The 20,288-nt window shown below is 59.6% G+C and overlaps 2 protein-coding genes across 2 annotated transcripts; both read left to right on the plus strand.

Moving 5' to 3' along the window:
- The first annotated feature begins 81 nt into the window (after positions 1-81).
- Positions 82-6,120, plus strand: CDC34 (cell division cycle 34, ubiqiutin conjugating enzyme). Its single transcript, XM_007954535.2, has 5 exons — positions 82-258; positions 2,665-2,751; positions 3,549-3,646; positions 3,771-3,905; positions 5,907-6,120. The coding sequence occupies exons 1-5, from the start codon at positions 82-84 to the stop codon at positions 6,118-6,120; spliced, it is 711 nt and encodes a 236-aa protein (XP_007952726.1).
- A 1,925-nt stretch (positions 6,121-8,045) lies between these two features.
- GZMM (granzyme M) lies at positions 8,046-12,230 on the plus strand. Its single transcript, XM_007954582.1, has 5 exons — positions 8,046-8,100; positions 9,950-10,106; positions 10,991-11,135; positions 11,408-11,668; positions 12,057-12,230. The coding sequence occupies exons 1-5, from the start codon at positions 8,046-8,048 to the stop codon at positions 12,228-12,230; spliced, it is 792 nt and encodes a 263-aa protein (XP_007952773.1).
- Positions 12,231-20,288: the final 8,058 nt, after the last annotated feature.

Here is a 20,288-nt window from a genome sequence, read left to right on the forward strand (position 1 = left end):
GGCCCGTCTCGCGAATCTTCCCCGGCCCCGCGGCTCAGCGCGCCCCCGGCCTCGGGCGCGGGTCCCTCCGCCGCCGCCGCCATGGCCCGGCCGCTGGTGCCTAGCTCGCAGAAGGCGCTGCTGCTCGAGCTTAAGGGGCTGCAGGAGGAGCCGGTCGAGGGCTTTCGGGTGACCCTGGTGGACGAGGGCGACCTGTACAACTGGGAGGTGGCCATCTTCGGCCCCCCAAACACCTATTACGAGGGCGGCTACTTCAAGGTGAGCCCGGCGACCCGCCCTCCTCAGGCCTGGGGACCCGGCGCGCGTCCCTGGGTCCCCCCCCCAGCCTCCTAAGGTGGGCCCGGAGCCTCTGGGGTCGCCCGCACCCCGTTTTGTGCCTTGTCCTCCTCTGCCCCAGGCCCTGTTCAGTTAAGCTGGGGGTCCCTGAGTCACTCCGCCCATCCATTCGGCCACGGGGATCTCTTTAAGGCAGCTTCAAGCGTCTTCTGTCGTCTTAATTTCTGAGTTCTCGGAGAGACAGCCCGGGGGCCGTCGCCGTTGTGTCCATGTGGCTCCCTTGGTTATGTCACTCTGAGGGCTCATCACCTGGGTGAGCCTTCCCCCGCCCCACCCTGCGAAGAGAATGGAGGGGGACCCTGGCTGACCCTGCCTGCCCCACCCCCTCCCCGCCAGAAGACAAAGGGGTTCCCCCACCAGCCACAGTTGTTGGGGAGCAGGCCTGTGGGGAGGCAGGCGGCTGCTCGGGTCCCAACACAGGCCCCTGGGGCCTTGGCAGCCGGACCCGCTTGGAAAGCAGCCGCCCTCGCTGACAGCAGCAGCCAGGCCTCCTGGGCTGCGTCCTGCTCTTTACATAACCTGCTGCCTGGGAGGCTCAGTTGGGGCCGCCACTCCCACCCTGGCTAGCTGGTGTCGCTCAGGCCCACCGAGTATAGCCTTCTTGGAGCCCAGGTCTGCCATCCTGAGCCATGTCCATTCTCCAGGGAGGTTTGATCCTTGGTGGGTTGTTCTGAGGAGTGGGAGGCGGGGGCTCCCTGGAACTGACCGTGCTTCCATCTGGTGTGACAGGGTGGGACCCTCCCTGCTCCACGATGGAAGCCAGCCTTGGGCTTTGGGAGGTTGTTCTTAGCGCTAGACAGCAAGGTGGGGCGTCCCTGAGGAGCGAACGGGACTGAGCCCCAGCACTGGAGCCCCCATCGCCGTATGCCAGGCGGGCTGCTGGGAAGAGAGGTGTGGGGTGCTGCCCGGACAGGTGCAGTCTGCGTGTCGGTCTCTGCTCGGCGGCCGTGAGGGCAGCAGTCTGCTCTTCCTGGGGCTGGAGTGCAGGGTTCCCCTCTTGCTGGGGGGCTGTGGTACAGGGAAGGTTTGAGTTCTGCATCTGCAGTCCTGGGGCTGAGAAGGTCCTGGAAGGATTTCAGCCTCTCCCTCACCCGAAGCCCTCTGTATCAGGGAGCAGCTGGCTGTAAGGACGAGGACCCTCGGAAAGCATCTCCCCAGGCCAGTTCAGAGCAGCGCTGACCTAGAGCCCCTAGGCCAAGGCTCTGTAACAGCGTGGTGGGGGAAAAGAATGTGGGTCACTAGCTCTTACAGAGAATTGCGGGTAGGGCAAAGGGCACCCCGACTCCATGTGAGCCCTGACCGCATCTGAACCCAGACACCACCTGAACCCTGATTCTCGTATAAGGGGAGTCATGTTTTGCTGGAGGACCACAGGCTGGGCAAGGGCTGCTTCCAGCCATCATCACATACGCCACAGTGGGCCCCCAGCCTGGCTCTGCCACCTGCCCCATGCGGTGGGTGGGCATGAAGGGGTAGACCTACCGTAGGAAATACCAGCACATGGGGTATGACCGCCCAGTGTCCCTTGCCTCCCCCTTTCTACAGCACCTGTCTTTCGGACGGGTCAGCCCCTCGCACTTGTTTCTGAGCACAGGTGGCCCGGGGGCAGAGGCTGCCATGCACAAGGACAGGCTTGGTGGGGCGGAGCGCGTGGAGGCATGTTCTGGACACCTCAGCTCTGTGCCGTGGTCCCTCCCTGCCTCCCAGGGCATCTGCCAGTTCACTGCAGTCTCAGAGGCGTCCGACTTAACCCCTGTGCTGGTCCATGCAGGCCAGAGCACCAGGGCTGCCATGGCCCAGGCCCTGGTGGTGGCCCTCAGCCCTTCTCGCCTGCCCCTGGGATGTCCACCTGCCCTGCTACCCTTGCCCATACACCTGGGGGCAGAGAGACACAACCACTGACTTCCTGTCTTGGGCCCAGGAGGCAGGCTGGGCTGATCAGTCTTCCCCTAGCATGGGAAATGGGGCCCAGAGGGGTTGGGCCACAGGCTTAGGGCACACAGCCCTAAGGACTGCAGATAAGTTCAGTTGGCTCAGCCTGTCTCGGCTGACCCGGAGCCTGGCACACCTGCTGGCCCGTGCAGTTGCCTCCTGGTGCCTGCAGGACCACACTGTTGCTTGGGGCCCTGGCTGGGCGTATGGCCGGGGCCTCCCCTTCTACGCATACACACGTGCACATGCTCACCGTGAGCTCCCAGTCCCGAGCAGTGTTGGCACTGATCCAGCTTCCTCTGTACAGTTGCAGTCTCAGTGGAGGCCAGCCTGCCCCCCATGACCAGCGGCCTTTGCCAGAACTCCTGTTCACCACAGCCTCCTTTTCCCCTCTAGGCTCACCTCAAGTTCCCCATCGACTACCCGTACTCGCCTCCAGCATTCCGATTCCTCACCAAGATGTGGCACCCCAACATCTATGAGGTGAGCCCAGCGGACAATTCCCTCTTGGGGGCCTGTTTGCAAGTTGGGAAGGGCAGACATGCGCACGTGCAGGTGAATGCACATGTGTGCATGGCATGCATGACTGCATGCAGATAAGCACATGTGTGAGAACATCTGTGGCTGAGTGCCGATATGTACAGGTGTGGGATATGTGTGGGGGTGTGCACGTGGGATGGCTATGAGCAGCAATATGCACGGTTGCGTGTGTTGAAGTGCACACATGTAGGATATATATGCGCGTGAGCATGGGTGGGTACGAAAGCGTGTGGGGGTGCACTGACGTGTGCATGTGTGGGCGTGTATGCATGTAAGCATATGGGATGGGTATAAGAGCACATGGGTGTGTGCTCACATGTACATGTGGGATATGCATGCATGTGAGAGCATGTGGGGTGGGTTTGAATGACAGTGTGTATGGGTGCATGCTGACATACACGTGTGGGATACACATGCGTGTGAGTATGTGAGCTTACAAGACCACACACAAGTGTGTGCTGATGTGTACACACATGGGACGTATATGAGTATGAGTAGGGGGTGTGTGTGAGCCAGAGTGTGTGGTGTTTGGGGAGTGAGCGGGTGGCATTCACATGTGGGGTACATATGTGTTTAAAGGTGGAGAGGGTGGAAGTGTGCAGGGATGTGTTGGCACACACTCGGGGTGTGTGTCGGCATGGTGGAAGCATGGACACATGGGTGTTGGTGTGTACATAAGTGGCCGCTGAAGCAGGGAGGCCCACTGCTCACACTGCCTTCCCCCTTGGTCCCTTACACAGACAGGGGATGTGTGCATCTCTATCCTGCACCCCCCGGTTGATGATCCCCAGAGTGGGGAGCTGCCCTCAGAACGGTGGAACCCCACCCAAAATGTCAGGTGAGGCGGCTGTGCTCCGGGGCCAAGAGGACGCTGGGGGGTGGGGGGTGGGGAGGTGCAGGGTGCTGGCCCCCGGCTCTAGTGTCTGGAGAGCGACGGCTCAGCGCTGACTCGTGTCCCCCAGGACCATTCTCCTGAGCGTGATCTCCCTCCTGAATGAGCCCAACACCTTCTCCCCGGCCAACGTGGACGCCTCTGTGATGTACCGGAAGTGGAAGGAGAGCAAGGGCAGGGACCGCGAGTACACAGATATCATCCGGTGAGCCTGGGGTGGGGGCCTCAGACGGGGGGGGGGGGGGGGGGGGGGGGGGGGGGGGGGGGGGGGGGGGGGGGGCCGGCCAGGAGCGGATAGTGTGGGGAGTGGGACGGGAGACGGTGAGCACTGGGGGGCGTCTGCAGACAGTCTGGGGCTGTGGACAGTGTCGGGGTGCGTGGGGATCTGAGGTCAGCTTGGCTTTGGCAACGAGGAAGATGTGGTAGTGTCCTTGGACCTGGGGCTCAGCGTTCAGGCGTCTGTGCCTTTGTGGGCTTTGAAGCATATAGCTCAAGTCAGACTTCACGGTATGTCCCCCTTGAAGGCATGCTGAGGTGTCGTTCCCATACAGCTGATGTGCTCCCTTACCCCAGGCTCCTCTGGGTCCCCGCCCTGGCAGCCATCAGGCCCAGGACCCTGTGTCAGTGGGTCACAGGCTGTCAGCTTCTGTGTCGAGGTGGCTGCCCGCAGCCTCGTATCTCGACAGCCCCTCCGGCCCTTGCACCTGTAGCTCCCCCTCGCACTGCACTGTCCCCTGCTCAGTGCCTCCCCGTCCCCAGTGTCGGTTGCTCGCACGCCAAGCCAGACAGGCTGCTCCACCCACTGCCCCGGTTTGTCAGGCCGGCCGGCACGCACAGAGGCACGCACTTGCTCGCATGGATTGCTGCCCAGCTGTGCACACACACAGATTGTACGAGCTTGTGTGCACGGGTGCCCAGCTGCAACACAGATCCGCACGAACCTGTGTGCACGGGTGCCCAACTGCACGTGCACACAGATCCACGCGAGTTCACATGTGTGTGAACCCAGTTGCACACACAAGTTCAGGGCTTCTCACACGGCCTTCGATTTCCAGTTTGAGTGCAGTGGCATGGGCGTGGCCTTGTGTCGCGCGGCCTGTTTCTGTTGGATGTTCTGGGTGTCTTGTTTCCAGTATTTTCTGCAGCTTCTGTGGCCGGTGTGGTCACGCGTGTCTGTGTACATACGTATGGAGTCGCACACAGGGCACGTCTCCTGTTGCTAGCCCGTGGGGGTCGTGGCCCACTCTTGTTCCCGTAGTCACTGCATGGGCATCTGCTTTGTCTGTTCTCCCAGATGGGGGCTCACCTGGGGCCAGGCCTTTGCTCTGCCCGCCATGCCCAGAGATCTCTGTGTCCTAAACCAGGAGCCTTCCGGGTGGTAGGCTCTCTCTGCTCCCTTGCCCAAGCAGTGCTGTTCTGTCCTGGCTGAGGGAGCCCAGGAGCAGGGAGCAGGCCTCGTGGGAAGGGGTGGTGAGCCTGCCTGGGTGCGCTCTGAGCAGCTGGCCCAGGCTGAGGCCAGAGCCCCAAGGTGGAGCCCCAGCAGGAGGGGGCGGCCACGTTCCTCTCGTTCACAGTGCCTCCCCTGTCTCCACGTCCCTCTGTCCTCCACATCCTTCCGTCCACAGTGCCTCCCCCAGTCCCAGGCAGAAATCGAAAGCAGACTGTTTTCACCCCGGCCTCCCTGTGAGCATCGACGAAGACTCCCTTAGGTGGCGGCCCCGCCGGCAGAGCCGCCTCTCTGCAGCCAGAAGCGGCCCTGGCCCTGGCCCTGGCCCTGGCCGCCCTCCCAGCCGCCCGGCCATCTCCCCAGAACCTGCTGTGGGATTCACTCATGTTTTGGCTTTTGTCATGCCTCTGGGTCTACGTCTGGTCTGCGGTGTCACATACGAACACCATGGCTCTGGCTTGTCCCTTCGCTCTCGGGCCCAGAAGCGCCAAGCCAGCGTTAACTGGCCTGAGAGAATGTTCCAGAAATTAGGGTTGATGCTCTCATCTGGGGCTGTCCTGTCCTGGGCTGAAGTCCGATCCTCTTAGTCCTCTCTTCTGCCTTGGGATTCCCAGATTTTGGGGATGGGACATATACGAGGGCCTAGGCTTGGGGCCTGCAGGGATGTGTGTAGTGGTGCCAGAGACATGGGGGGCTGTGGGGGCCACAGGGTGGGACAGCGAGGGCACAGCCAGCCCTCACCTGCCCCCTCCTCTGCAGGAAGCAGGTCCTGGGGACCCAGGTGGACGCGGAGCGGGATGGAGTGAAGGTGCCCACCACGCTGGCCGAGTACTGTGTGAAGACCAAGGCCCCGGTGCCAGACGAGGGCTCAGACCTGTTCTATGACGACGACTATGAGGATGGCGAGCTGGGGGAGGGGGCTGACAGCTGCTTCGGGGACGACGAGGACGACTCGGGGCCCGAGGAGTCCTGACCCTGCCGCCCACCGAATAAACACACAGAGTTTACCTCATGGACGGGATTGTGTGGCCGTGGCCGCTGCCCGCCGCCAAGACTACCTCATGGAGGTCTTTGCGTTCCTGGTGGCGCCACCCGGGCTGCCCTCCCTGCGTGGGGAGGGGTGGTGGGGTCCCGGGGCCACTGGGGTTGGGGAGGGCGGTCAGGCCGGTGCAGGGTCAGGAGGCCAGGATCCTGCTTAGAAAACACAACTGGGGACCTGCCTGGCAGGAGGGGCCTCGAGGCCCGGAGGGGAAGGTGGGCACCCGGGGGCTTGGAGTTGTGGCCTTGCTGTGGGCCCACGCGGCTGGGAGCACCTGGTTCCTTAGGTGCTGCGTCTTTGGTTTGGTTCGTTTGGAATTTAAATAAAACTAGTTTATGAGAAGCAACCGACTTTCTTGGCTTCCCTGGGACGGGCTCGCCAGGTCACCTGCTACCCTGCCCGTGGGGACAGGTGGGTGTCCAGAAAGCCCAAGGGGGATTCCTGTGTTCAGTTGCATCTGGGGACAAGCGGGTTATACCCAGAGCTCTGGGAGGCCACGGGGAGGCTGGGTGGGATGGTGCTGACTGCACTGAGTGTCAGGCGTGGAAGCGGCTGGGCCAGGCAGGCCAGGGGACGGGAAGAGGGGCCGCACCCACCCTGAGCCGCAGGCAGCACCCCTTCCCTCTGGTTGAGTGCCTCGGGCCATGTGGGCTGGACACCGCCCCAGTCGTGGATTGGTCAGGCGCCCAAGGCGGACTGCTCTGCCTGTGCTTGGGGGGTCAGTGTGAGAACCAGGCAGAGCCCTGCTAAGGGCGCCTGAAGTGCCCTGACCACCCCACCCACTGCTTGTTTGCCTGGAAGGCCTTCATCCAGTCCTTGGTTAACGGCTCGGAAGCCCAGAAGGCTGTCAGCTTGGCCCTGTTCACCCACCACTGAGACCCACACAAGGCAACAGGGACCCCCAGGCCCAGACCCACACTGGGGGCTGATGGTGCCCAGAACCGGGCACACACAGCTTCCTCATCAGGACAGCCTCCTCCTCCCGGGCAGCCCCTCCTGGCCCCCGGGGGCGGGAGTGTGAAGCTGAGTTTCCTGTAAGCCCGGTAAGTGGGTTTGGGGTGTCAGGTGAAAGGGAAGGCCCCTGGGCCCCAGCAGCCCGCTGAGGTGGGAGAGCCAGGTGCCTGCAATGTCAGCAGCAGGGTGTTTGGGTCAGTAGTTCATTGGAACGGCACGAGCCCACGTGTCGATGCCTGGAGTGTCCTGGCAGCGAAGGCTGCTTTAGCCCAGTGAGCCTGTCGGAATAAATCCCTGTTTTAAGTGAGCAGTGTGTTTACGGGGCTAAGTGGCTGCGGGAGACTTAGGCCCCAGTTCTGGCCCAAGCCCCGAGAGGAAGAGGGCTCCGGCAAGGCTCCATTGGGAAGTCCAGCCTCAGCCCAAAAATCAGGCCCTTGCCCAGGCAAAAGTCAGAGCCAGGGTGGGGGGCCCTCTCATCAGCCTGTCGGCCACGTGGACAGAAAGGGAAGAGGGGATTATGCTGGAAGAAACGGACCCCGCGGATGACCCCACGGAGGGAGGTGCCCCAGCAAGGCCGCCCGCAGCCTCCCGGAGCTCGCAGGCACGGGCGGGGGATACGCTGTCGGTGCGCAGCGCTCGGCCGCAGATGTTCATGGACACGGGTGCTCCCAGCAGCCTCATTGATAAAACCTAGAAAACCAAATACCCATCAACTAGCTGACGCACAAATGGTGGTGTGTTCCCAAACTCGTCAGTATGGGACAGGCCCCCAGACAGCAGCCCGGCCCCACATCAGCATCCGCGTGTCATACTGGGGTGCAGCTGTGGAGAGGGGAGCTGTGAGCTGTGCCCCACCCACAGGAAGAGGGCAGAGCCAGCCCCACCTCGCACCTCCACACAGCAACATGGAGCAGCGCCTGTTCCTACTGCTTACGCTAGCCCTGGGGGCCCTGGCGGCAGGTGTGTGGGGCTGGGGGTGCAGGGGGGGGGAAACAGAGGCCCCACGCTGGTGCCCAGAGGGCTGGGGGAGGAGAGTGCTGGGACCAGAAGATTGGAAACAACACCAGTGTCCCCGAGAGGGCCCTTGAGGAAATGGTGGCTCGTCCACAGAGCAGGGCCAGTCGTTTTAGTTGAAACAGTCTCCCAGGTAAGTGGTTCAGTGGCGAAGGTAAATGCCATCAGGCAGAGTCAGCCCATGTCGTGTGGGACTCTTCCTTCGGGGAGAACCTGGGAGAGAGTGCCGCTGTGAGCCGGCGGTGTTTGAGGAAAGGGGGATCCAGCAGACGGGCAGCCACTTCCCACGCTGTTTGGGCCTTGGGTGTCGTGCCGTTCGCACAGATGGATTCAAAAAACGTCATGGAGCGTGACTGCTGAGGGGTTTGGGGCCTGCCCCCGGGGTGATGAGAATGTTCAGGAAGCAAGTAGCAGGGTGGTTGCCAGCCCCACTGTGAGGGCGCCAGCTCCACGAACCGTACACTTCAACCAGATGAGTGAGTGCTGAAGGGCACCTCAGTGAAACCTGAAAACGTAAGTTACAGGACGACTGGGGCCCATCGCTTCCAGACAAGTACTTAGTGTGTTTTCATTTGACATGATTTTGGACTTAGAGAAAAATTGTGAGAACCTTAGAAGTAAGGCCCACATTTTCTAAGCCGTCAGCATCTGAGCAAGTAGCAGTGGTGGAGGGGCCGGGCTCGGAAGGTCCGAGGAAGGCTCAGGGCTGCGCGCTGGCGGGACGGGGACCGAGGGGCAGCTCACAGAGGGGTGAGGTAGGGAAGGGCCAGCGTGGCAAGGCGGCCCTGTGGGCCATCGGGGTCTGGAGTTACAGAGCGCAGTGGGTCACGGCAAGATTTCCGGTTGGTTTACATGGAACATCTTTTAGTTCTTTTAAATTCACAATTGGTTGCAAACAGCTGTATTGAGGTGTCCGTTCGCATGTCATTCCGTTCACCTGTTCAAAGGATGTGGCCCCGTGGCGCGGACCCCGGGAGCCCTGCCGCCCTCAGCAGCACCTGCTTTAGTGCATTCCCAGCACCGGGACAGCTCAGTAGCAGCCCCTGGCAACCCCTAGTCCTGTCACCCTGTCTGGGTGTGTCCGCCCCACACTCACAGAGCGGGGCCCATGTGGGGGTGCCCTTTGGTTTCCGTCTTCTGTCGCTGGCCACCGCTCCAAGGTGGCCCACGCCGCAGCTAGCCGTCCTTCTCTGTGCCTGACCCCCACCGTCGCACGGGCACACTCTGTTGGCCCAGTGTCTGCATGACACTTGGGTTGCTCTACTTCCTCAGGGATGTGAGCTGTTCTGCCGTGAACGTTCTCACACAAGCTTCCATGTGGATGTGTGTGTGTGTGTGTGTGTATGTGTCTCGGGTACCCCTGGGAGCACAGTTGTTGGGCCGCAGGCATTCGGTTTGTGAGCCGCTGGTGAACCACACTAGCTCCTTGGCGGCTGTACCATTTCACAGCCCCACCAGTTATGCGGGGCCGTGTCTCTCCACCCATTCGCCGTTCAGGAGCCTGGCTGGCTGTGGGAAGGGGCTGGACTGTGGTGCCCAGGGGGTGGTGTGGACGTGGGTGAAGGGGTGGAGAGGAGAGGTTGCCCCTCCAGGACGTGGGGGGCAGGGATGGGTCACGGGTGACTGCTGCGTTCCCACCTGGAAGTCGCAGGGATCCGCAGGTGTCTGATCAGAATGACGGACCTGCTTGGGGTCCCGGCCCTCTGAGCCCCCCCGCCCCCCCCCGGGGAGGAAGGGGCCCATAAGAAAAGGGCCACGTAGCCCTAACTGGCTCGCTCTGTGCCCCTCCTCACAGGCCACACGTTCCAGGCCCAGATCATTGGGGGTCGTGAAGCTGCCCCCCACTCCCGGCCGTACATGGCCTCGCTACAGAAGGCCGGCACCCACCTGTGCGGGGGGGTCCTGGTGCACCCGAGGTGGGTGCTGACAGCTGCCCACTGCCTGGCCCAGCCGTGAGTGACCCTTCCCCCATCACCCCTACCTGGAGTGCATCCCTGGCCCCCCTTCTCACCGGGGACGCCGTCCCTCTCCATGACCACGCTGGCTGCCCATGGACCCCGGCAGGGGCTGGGGAGGTTTGCTCACTTCAGAGAAACAGGGGAAGGGTTGGGTGCTGCCCCGATGAAGCTGGGCCGCTGGCCACAGCAGGGCCGTGTCTGCCACCTGGTGGCCAGGAGGGCGGGGCTGCCCACTGGGGAGGAAGGCGGTTGCTGCAGCCGGGATTGAAGCTCCCCCATCGACGCACCCAGGGCACTCCCACGTCTGGGCTTGGCAGTCACAAAGCGCCCAGGTCGAACGGACGGTCTGCTGGCCTCTGTAACTGAAAGTCTCGCAGGAGGGCGAGCTTCAGGCACGGGGCTGCCCGGCACGCTCGGGGGAGCGCAGGAGAGTGTATGCCAGCCACAATCTCAGAAAGTCGCACCGGGGGCGGCAAGGATGACCCCGTCCCAAAGTCCTGGGGAGCACACCTGCGTCTCTGGGCTGAGGCCTAGCAGGCTTGGTGCAGAGGACCCGGCCTCGGTCACGTGCCAGCCTCACACGAAGCATGTGATCCGGGCATAAAATGCAGAGGGAAGGCTGGACCACAGGCAGGGGCCCTGGGCAGGCTTCTGGGACCCCCAGCGGGGTCGGCGTCTCTGGACAGATACTCCCAGGTTGGGGTGGGAGCTCCCCAGAGAAGAGGAATTGGGAAGGAGGGCCGGCCAGAGCCCAGCTTGTGTGGGGATGCCGGACGGGGGTGCACAGCAACGCCTGCACACAGGAGCAGCCTGGGTGCGGGCCACGGGCATAAGGTGTCCCGGGCCGCTGGCCGCACCCTGGTTCCTGCTGCCCACAGGAGGAAGCTACTGAGGCTGGTGCTGGGCCTCCATGCCATACACGACCCTGACGACCCTGGCCTGCCCTTCCTCATCAAGATGGCTGTCCTCCACCCCGACTACAAGGCGGCCCCCGCCCTGCAGAATGACCTCGCGCTACTTAAGGTGCTGGGGCATAGGTGGGACACGGGGGCTGGCATCACCCCCCCTCCTCTGATGTCCAAGGCCCCACTGCCCCCCGCTATGCCTGTTCTAACACCTCGCCGTGTTCCCCCTCCACTGCCTGTCTCTTCCTATCCCCTCTGTTGTACCTGACACACCCCTCCTCCCTCCCCACCTGTCCCCGCCCCTCCCCCACCTGCCCCTCGTTGTCTCTCCCCTGCCCCCGTGACCTCCCCCTTCTGCTCCATTCCTCCCACCCCCACTGCTCCCTACAGCTGGATGGCAAAGTGAAGCCCAGCAAGACCGTGCAGCCCCTGCCGCTGCCACGAGGGTCCCGGGCAGTGCCGGTGGGGGCACGCTGCAGCGTGGCGGGCTGGGGGCTGACCCAGGCCAGGCGGCTGGCCCGGGCGCTGCGGGAGCTGGACGTGCGCGTGCTGGACGCCCGCATGTGCAACAACAGCCGCTTCTGGAGCGGGGCCATCGCCCCTCACATGTTCTGCCTCTCGGCCGAAGCCCAGCACCAGGCCCCCTGCAAGGTGAGGCACTGGGCGGGAGGGGCCCGCGGGCAGCCCGGGTTCCCAGCGTTCTCTGTTCTCTCGGGCCCTTTTCAGAGAGGTTGAGTAAGTTGCCAGAGGTCACACAGCCAGGAGGCGGCAGAGCTATGATTTGATCTCTAGCCTCATAGATGATCTGGGCCCAGGGCACAGCAGGGCCAGAGGCCCTGGGGCAGTGAAAGGGGCAGGTGTGTTACAGCAACAGGAAGGAGGGAAGGAAGGGGTGGGCAGAAGGAAAGACAGGAGGGAGGAGGAAGGGGGGAAGGAAGATGAGGAGCAAGGCCCCAGGCCCCCCGAGGGAGAGCCGGCCCGCTGGTGCCACTCACCCCACCCCGGCGGGCACAGCAGTGACCTGTGGTTGTTTCCACAGGGTGACTCTGGAGGGCCCCTGGTGTGCGACAGAGGCTCAGTGGCCGGCATCCTGTCCTTCAGCTCCAAGGCCTGCACTGACACATTCAAGCCTCCTGTGGCCACTGCCGTGGCGCCCTACGTGTCCTGGATCAAGAAGGTCATTGGCCGCTGGCGGTCGCCGCCTCAGACCTAAAGCTGGGGGTGGGCTGTGGGGAGGCACAGGTGAGGGGTGGCAAGGGGCTGGCCACATCTCGGAGCACCAATAAACGGTACAAGGGTCTGTCTGAGCCTGCCTGGACTCTGCCGCACGCGGGCTGTGGGCCAACCCTGCCCTGCCTCCCCATCGACAGGTTCAGCGAGCCCTGTGTGGCTTGGCCTCTCCCAGCAGGGGCTCACGGGCCACCAGGGGGCGCCTAAGAGTCAGGAGACGCCCAACCCAAACACCCCAGCCAGTTCTGTTTGTGTTGTGTTTATTGAGATACAATACAGGTGTGCAATTGAGGCCTTACCTGCAGGCCCCTCACTCGACGACTGACAGGAAAACAGCTGGCTATAGTCGCCCGGCCCCCACGGTGCTCGCTGCCTCCAATCTTGTTTGTGTATTTCGTTTTGTTTCTGCTGAGACTACCCACAGCAGGATGTCCACCAGTGCAACACTCCTACGCTCCTACGTGTAGTTAAGTGACCGTGTCGGCAGGCATCGAGTGGGCGCCTGTTCTCACCGCCCTTTCCGGGCTCTTCATCCCCCATCCCCATGACCCCCTGGGTCTCCTGCCGGTCTCTGGAGTTCCTGTTTCACTGTGAGCTCATCTCGGTGGTTGTGGAAAAGCCACAGTGCTCAGGGCACTTTTCTGGTTAAGCTGGGCTATTGTCTGGCTCTGGTGGCCCAGTGCCAAAGGCATTTGACTGCTAACCAGAAGGTTGGCGGTTCAATCCCACCAGCCAGTCTGCGGAAGGAAGATGGGGCAATCTACTTCCGTAAAGATTTACCGCCTCGGAAACCCCTTTAAAGGGGGTGGCTATGAGTCGGAATCAAGTCGATGGCAGTGAGTTTGGTTTTTGGTTTTATTGTTTGGTTGTCAGAAGATTTCAGGGGCTATTTTTGGTTTGTCGTTGTTGTTGTTGTGTGCCCTCAAGTCGGCCCCGACTCATAGTGACCCCTCCTTGGGTTTCTGAGGCAGTATCACTACAGAAGTAGATTGCCCCATCTTCCTTCCAAGGAGTGGCCGGTGGGTTTGAACCGTTTGAGGTATAATAATTATCTCAGGGCAGTAGTCTTTGGGTTTATCCAGAGTTCATGGCTCCAGAAAGTCTGGGTCCCATGAGAATTTGATAGTCATTTCGACACTCCCCCCCTTTTGATCAGGGTTTCCTCTGTGGAATCTTTGATCAGTGTTCAGTAATTCTCCCTAGGGTTTTCTTTCCTTTTTTTTTTTTAAATTGTGATTTGGGTGAAAAACAGAGCAAATTGGTTTTCCGTCAGCAATTCCTACACACTGTTTTGCGATGTTGATGGCAGTCCCCCCAGCGTTACAGCTCTCTCCCCACTTCCTGTTTCCTGTTACCCTTCCCCCTCCTTGCTGTCCCTTCCTGCCTCTGAGTCTCACCCCTGGGCACATTGCCCTTTGGTAGCGTGGGTGACTGTTGTGAGGGGTGGGCACCCCCTGGTGTTAGTGCTCACCTCCAAGGACTGTCTGTTTCGGGGCTGAGAGTTGGGCCCAGGGCTCCATGGGGCCTTCAAGGGCTGATTTTCAGGAGATTGCCAGGCCATTCTTCTGAGGCACCCCTGGATGACTCGAACCAGCCTTTTAGCTGCAGCTCAGCTGCTCATAGGACACCAGTGCAAAAGCTTCTGCGCCTCACCCGTTTCCCGTGGGCGGCCCGGAGCTCGTGTCTTCTTCTCGGGTATTTTATGTGGCTCTGAACCCAAAGGTGTGTCAGGGAGTTTTGTACAGTGGAGACATTGCACTCCCCGTTGCCTAGGCCCACAGTGTTCTTGAAGGTAGGGTCCCTTCAGGACACCAGGCCTGGCTAAGTAACGACCTTCCAGAGTGTAGCCAGTGCCTCTCCCACTCACTGCCCTGCCCATGGGTGGACCCGTAGGCTTACTTCCCAGGCGTGGAGTTTGTTGGTCAAAAGGCAAGTGGTTTTTTTGTTTAAGGAAAAAAAAAAATCATTTATTTTTTGGTCATGCAACAATGCTCCTTAATTATTAGCACTTAGTAGGTGCTAGGCCCTCTGTGATGTGATTAGGACCCATAGGTGACTAGGACAACTCTTTGTTTATTAGGGAGAAAGAAGGGGGGTGAGAAGGAGGAGAGGGAGGCAGGAAGCGGAGGGAGGTGGGGGAGGAAGGCGGAGAAAGAGGGGAAAGGAGAGAGACCCCATGACGGGCAGAGTGCTGAAGGCTTCTGTATGTTTTGAGTAACCAGATCTTCTATTTTAGCATAATTTCAGACTGACTGAAAATGTGTGGAGATCTTTCTCATAGTGTGTTTTTATGCGGATAACGCGATAACGCGCACCCTCCACGCTTGTTTGCAGGCGGCTCCCTCTCCCCAGGAGGTATTTTTATAAGCACACTTTGCTAATTTTTTTACAGCAGCACTAGACCCCACGCCCCACGCCTTGTTGACATCTGACCTTGGTTATACTGGTGCAAAGGGCACAGGACTGACAGTCAACAAACGGTACAGATGTGCATTTTACTCAGCTTTCCCCAGTGCCCTGCCACTTCCCAGGACTCCGTCCAGGACCCATGTGACACTTGGCGATGTCAGGCGACACCTGTGGTTGTCACGATTCAGGGGAAGGAGGTGGGTGGACTCCAGGGAAGCTGCTATTTGGAAGCGTCATCCGTGTGTTGCATCCGCATGTCAGACCTTCCTTCCTTTCCTCGCTGAGTAGGTGGCACACTGGTTAAAGCATCCCACTGCCACCCAGAAAGGCCTGGGAACCCATCAGCAGCTCTGCAGGAGAAGGATGTAGCGGTCTGCCTCCTGGAAAGACTGACAGCCTCGGAAACCCTAGGGGCCTTGTCAGTCAGAGTCCCCTGGAGGGCAGTGGGTTTGGGGTTTTATGGGAATGCTCTGTTGTGTGGACCCCACTGTGTCTGCCCACCATGTGCTGCTGGACGTCGGCTGTTGCCGCCTTTGGCGCCTGTGAACAGCGCTGCCGTGAACGTGCGTCTACAGGTTTCTGGGTGGACACCCGGGGCGGTGTCGCTGGGTCTTGCGGTCCGTCGCGTTTGACCACTGGGGGCACAGGCCCTGGAGGAGCACGTGGCCTGGGCTTTGGCTGCTCCCAGAGTAGCTGGGCCTGACGTCCTGGACAGAGGTGGGGGGCCGCGAGGAGGAAGAGGTGGGCTTCCCCGGAGTCGAAGGTCACCGCACCCGCCACAGGTCCCGGGCCGCTGCGCCGAGATGAGTCGAGGATCACACGCAGGGGGCTCCACTGCCCATTGGGCTCATCTCTGGACCCAGACGCGTCCGCTCCACCGTCCCTGCTTGGCCTTCAGAACGCCGCCGCCCCGGTGAGCGGGCCTCGCAGCCACGGGGGGTGAGAAGCCCCTTCTCTCAGCGGCTCTGGGCGGACAAGCGCCTGCCCCGCCCGTTCCCCCAGCACTCCGGCTCCCGCTGGCCCCTCCCTGCTCGGAGATAGGAGCCTCCGCCCTCCGGGTGGTAGGCGGAGATATGCGCCTGCGCCCACGCCCGTGTGTGTGTGTGGGGGAAACCGGAAGGAGTAAAGAAGCAGCGCAGGGTGTGGGCGGTGGCTGCGCTGGGGTCCCTGGTGGTTGGAGCAGGCATCCTGCGAGGACCTGGGGCCCCTGCAGCAGAGGGGACACGGCCGTCAGTGCATTGCAGCCCACAGTGACCCATTGGGTTTCCAAGGCTATAAATCTTGATGGAAGTGGGTTGCCTCATCTTCCTAGGTGGAGCAGCTGGTGGGTTTGACCCACCGACCCTCCGGTTAGCAGACAGGTGCAGGTGCTGTGACCGCCGCACCAGCTGAGCGCCTTTCTGAGGGCCTTAGAGCAGCCGAGATTTGCTTTCTCACAGTCTGGAGGGCAGGAGCCCGGCTTCAGGATGTGAGGCTCTAAGGAAGGGGCTTTCTTGGTCTCTCCCAGTTTCTGTGGCCCCAGGCTGTCCGGGGCTTGTGGCGGCATCCCTCCCCCTCTGCCTCCGTTGTCATATGCTGTCTTCTCTCTGTGACAGAGCATTTTGGGGCAGTGAAACGATACTGCATGAACTATGGTGGGGACACACAACACTATGCATTTGTTAAAACACAGCCTGTGCAACACGGAGTGAACCCTCGTGAGAACGAGCAGGTGGCTCTAGGAGAAGGCATCTCCAGCAGGGTGTCCGTCGGTGGTACTTAAGATTGTGTGTCAGCTGGACTGGCCCGTGCCCCTCAGTGGTTTGGCAGTTATGATGCAGTCTCCCCATGATGAGATCTGCTGTAACGTCATCACCTCCAGGACGAGATCTGCTGTGAGCAGCCAATCAGGGGCATGGAGTTTCCTCGGGGGTGTGGCCTGCCTCCAGTTCATCCGGTAGAGATCTGTGGCTCTCTGCTCCAGATCTTGCATATGGCTTCTCATCATCTGGGCTTGACCCAGTGGCCTGCCGCGTTGCCTGCTGGTCTTGGCATTAGTGCCTTCGAACCAGGTGAGTCAACAACCTGCCGTTTTACCTGCTATCTTGGCTTTGTCAGCCCCTGCAGCTTTGTGAGCCGGGAGAAGCCTCCAGAGTGACTTCTGACCCACGGACCCCGGGCTTGGCAGCCTCTGTAGCTGTGTGAGCCATTTCCTCAAGATACATTTCTTTGTCTCTCTCTCTAACCTTCCCTGGTTTGCTTCTGCAGAGACCCAGCCTGAGAAACATTGTAATAAACATGCCTCAGCCATGATGGTAGTTGTGAGAGAAACCGTGCAGGCAGGGCTGTGTGGGAGCTCTCTTCACAGTTTCTCTGTGAGCCACAAACCACTCTGAACTGCAAGTCTGTCTTTAAAATATGCATAGTAAGAGACCAAAGCAAAACGCCTCTGGGTGGTGGTGTGAGGGAGGGGGGCCGTGGTGAATCTGAGGGCACCTTTGTGTAAGGCTGGAGCGAGGCCGAAGGGCCCTCACTGAAAACCACAGAACTTTCACAGACCAGCAGGTGGGATTAAAGTGGACGTTGAACATAGTAAGTAACTCGCTATTTTCCCCTCCATTTTGCTTTCTTTGAGGTAAATAGAATAGCCCACCTCTTTACAGAGGCTGAGTTCTTTAGGTTTGTTATTTTCAGTTATACGTTCTCCTAAGCATAATCCTGGGAGTTCGGGTGGCGTAGTGCCTAAGGCACTTGACTGCTGCCCAGAAGGCTGGCCGATCAAACCCATCAGCCACCCCTTGGAAGGAAAATGGAGCAATCTGCTTCCGTAGTGATACCGCCTCAGAAACCCAAGGAGGGGCTGCTATGAGTTGGGTCTAGCTCGATGGCACATAACAACAACAACAACATAATCCTCTCCCGCACTGGTTTTGGCTGAGAACCATACCCTATGGAGCAAGTAGACCCGGGGAAGAGGGACGCTGAGTCTGGGGTAACCAGGGAGGGGAGGAGCAGAAGACATCCTGGCCGTCCTGGGGATCTTCAGCCCCTCCCATGTCCCTACGTGATCACATTCACGCCTTTGCTTGGGGAGACAAACATTTTAGTGAAGTGATTCTCTCTGTCCCCTTGAGTGTTGATACTCAATGAACCTTTTGCTTCCCCGCTTCAACCTATTGTGTTCTTTGGCTCTTCGTGACAGGACTGAGGTCCTTGTTTTCCTGCAACAGATCTCTGGCATCGCCGGGTAGGCTTTTTGCCCGCGAGACGTGGTGGCCTTGTCTGGGATGGGGGCACAGGTACCCGCTCCGAGCAGCTGCTGGGACTCTTTCCCCAGACAGAGTGCCCACTGCCTCCGTCCACAGGCGGAGCTACCAGTCCATTTCGTGGAGGGGAGGAAAAGCAAAGGGAAAGGTTGAGGTGCCCACTTCTGGGAAGTCCCTTAGCCTTTTCCTGGGCGCCCCAGGACTGGGACTGGGGGTGGGAGAGGCTCACCCCTACTCACAACAGTACCGCTGCTCCGTGGGAAGAGAGCAGGGTTAGTTGACAGTCCCGTGAGGGAACGCCGCTGACTTGGTGGGGGGGGTACCGTTTCGGCATCAGGGTCTCCGGAGTGTCTAGTGTGTGAGGGTGGTTTTGTTTTTGTTTGAATAATTGGTGTGTCCTCTTTTTGTTTGAATAATTTGTGTGCTTTGTGGTTGTTGAAATGGTTTTGTGTTTTCTTATGTATAAAGTATATTGTCCATTTGTTGTGTTTGTTACGTCCTCACTACCTCATGTCCTACTCCTTCCTGAGAACCTGAAAGCAAGCATAGCAAGCTGCTGCTGTTCTTTGCTGACCTTGCCAAGCACTGCACTTAAAGAACTTTGTTTCACTGATCAGAGGGGCTCTCACTTGTGAAGACAGGGATGTCCAAGGTCCTTTAAAGCAGTTTGTTGTAACAGAGCTCTCGGCGCCTTACCCACCCTCTCCTTGGAGGTTCACACTTGGACCCCCTCTTCTTTTCCTCCTTTATTTTTTCCACAGGAAGTTTAAAGGTAAGCGCTGAAGCCCCGTCGATCTCCCTTGGCGACAGCAGTGCTATGTGTTCTGTGGTGTTAGTGTTCTTTCCCTGCCTCAGCCTGAGTCTGTGGTCCTGTAAGGGTCTCTGCCGAACAGAACCTGGACCCAGTTGCATGGCTGCATTTTCCTGGCTAGTCAGCCAGGGGTGCCGTTCAGTGACCAGTCCACGCCCACCAAGGCAGGGAGGACACTGGCCACCCTGACCCCCGGAGATTTCCCCAGGGGGCCTTCGACCTGTGACCTGGAGGACTTGGCCTGGATCTAATAATGTCTCCTTGAGAGGCAATGAAGGAATCTTGTTTCAGGTCAGCTTACAGTTGTTTTGATCAGAGGTTTGAGTTTGTAATCTGGTTATTATTGTTGTTAGGTGCCGTCGAGTCAAACCCGACTCATAGCGACCCCTCCTTGGGTTTCCGAGGCAGTATCACTACGGAAGTAGGATTGCCCAACCTTCCTTCCGAGGAGTGGCTGGTGGGTTTGAACCGCCAGCCGTCTGGTTAGCAGGCAAGTGTCTTAGCCACTATGCTACCAGAGCTCCCACCTTAAAGGCGCTCTGCCTCTGTTGAAGGTGGGAGCACCCGGCTTCTGAGCAGGCCACCTGCGTTGGGGGTGGCAGCACCCAAGGTCTGACAGGGGACTGAAAGCAGTCGACTGCCTTAAGGGTTAAGACCATTAAACCAACGCTGGCTTTTCTGCTCTGATTTTCCGATTCTGTTCCTTCTGTAACCTGTTTTGAGGTGGGTAACAGCCAGAGCAAGCCAGAGTGCACGGCTCTAGGATGTGTTTTAAAACTTGAAACAATTGGGTTATGATCCCACGAGAAAGGAGAAGGTTGGTCCTCTTAAGCACCGTTGTGTAACCACGTTACAAAATAGGAGACCGACAATTCTGGCTGCCTTATGGGTCAGTAAATGGTAATACTATTTTGCAACTGGATTTGTTTTGTTCCTGCATTAGCAAATAAACCGAGAGAAAGTGTATAGAGCCCTTTGTGTCTTTGTACAATGGCAAAGAAACTCAGCAAGCTTCGAAGATTTATGTTTCGACCATTACAAAGGGCCAGCAGCTTTCAGCTCCTTCCCCAGTATTAACCGGAAGAGAGAATCGTTATGACCCCTTCAGTGCCTAAACCCAGCCCACTCCCTGTCCACAAGAGCCAGACCACCAGACTTGACTCTAAGTGGGAACCACAGGGCAGAGGTGAACCTGCAAGTTGTTGTTGTTGTTAGGTGCCATCAGGTCGTCTCTCACAGCTACCCTGTGCACAACGGTAGAAACACTGTGTGGTCCTGTGCCAGCCTCCCAGTCCTTGCTGTACCTGAGCCCATCATCGCAGCCACCGTGTCAATCCATCTCTTTGAAGGCCTCCCCCTCTTTTGTCGACCCGCCACCCTACCAACCATGACATCCTTCTCCAGGGAATGGTCCCTTCTGACAACATGACCAAAGGAGGTGAGACGAAGTTTGGCCGTTCTCGCTTCCAAGGAGCATTCCAGCTGCACTTCCTCCAGGACAGATCTGTTAGTTCTTTTAGCAGTCCATGGTCTTTTCAGCATTCTTCGCCAGCACCACAGCTCAAAAGCATCAACT

Source organism: Orycteropus afer, unplaced genomic scaffold (genome assembly GCF_000298275.1).
Source record: "Orycteropus afer afer isolate SDZICR_OR568_19922 unplaced genomic scaffold, OryAfe1.0 scaffold00466, whole genome shotgun sequence".
Taxonomy (NCBI): Eukaryota; Metazoa; Chordata; class Mammalia; order Tubulidentata; family Orycteropodidae; genus Orycteropus; species Orycteropus afer.

Coding starts and splice junctions, on each gene's coding strand:
- CDC34 (XM_007954535.2), top strand. CDS start 82: ATGGCCCGGCCGCTGGTGCCTAGCTCGCAGAAGGCGCTGCTGCTCGAG. Junction 2,752..3,548: donor GGCACCCCAACATCTATGAG/GTGAGCCCAGCG, acceptor TCCCTTACACAG/ACAGGGGATGTGTGCATCTC. Junction 3,906..5,906: donor GAGTACACAGATATCATCCG/GTGAGCCTGGGG, acceptor CCTCCTCTGCAG/GAAGCAGGTCCTGGGGACCC.
- GZMM (XM_007954582.1), top strand. CDS start 8,046: ATGGAGCAGCGCCTGTTCCTACTGCTTACGCTAGCCCTGGGGGCCCTG. Junction 8,101..9,949: donor CCTGGGGGCCCTGGCGGCAG/GTGTGTGGGGCT, acceptor CCCTCCTCACAG/GCCACACGTTCCAGGCCCAG. Junction 10,107..10,990: donor GCCCACTGCCTGGCCCAGCC/GTGAGTGACCCT, acceptor TGCTGCCCACAG/GAGGAAGCTACTGAGGCTGG.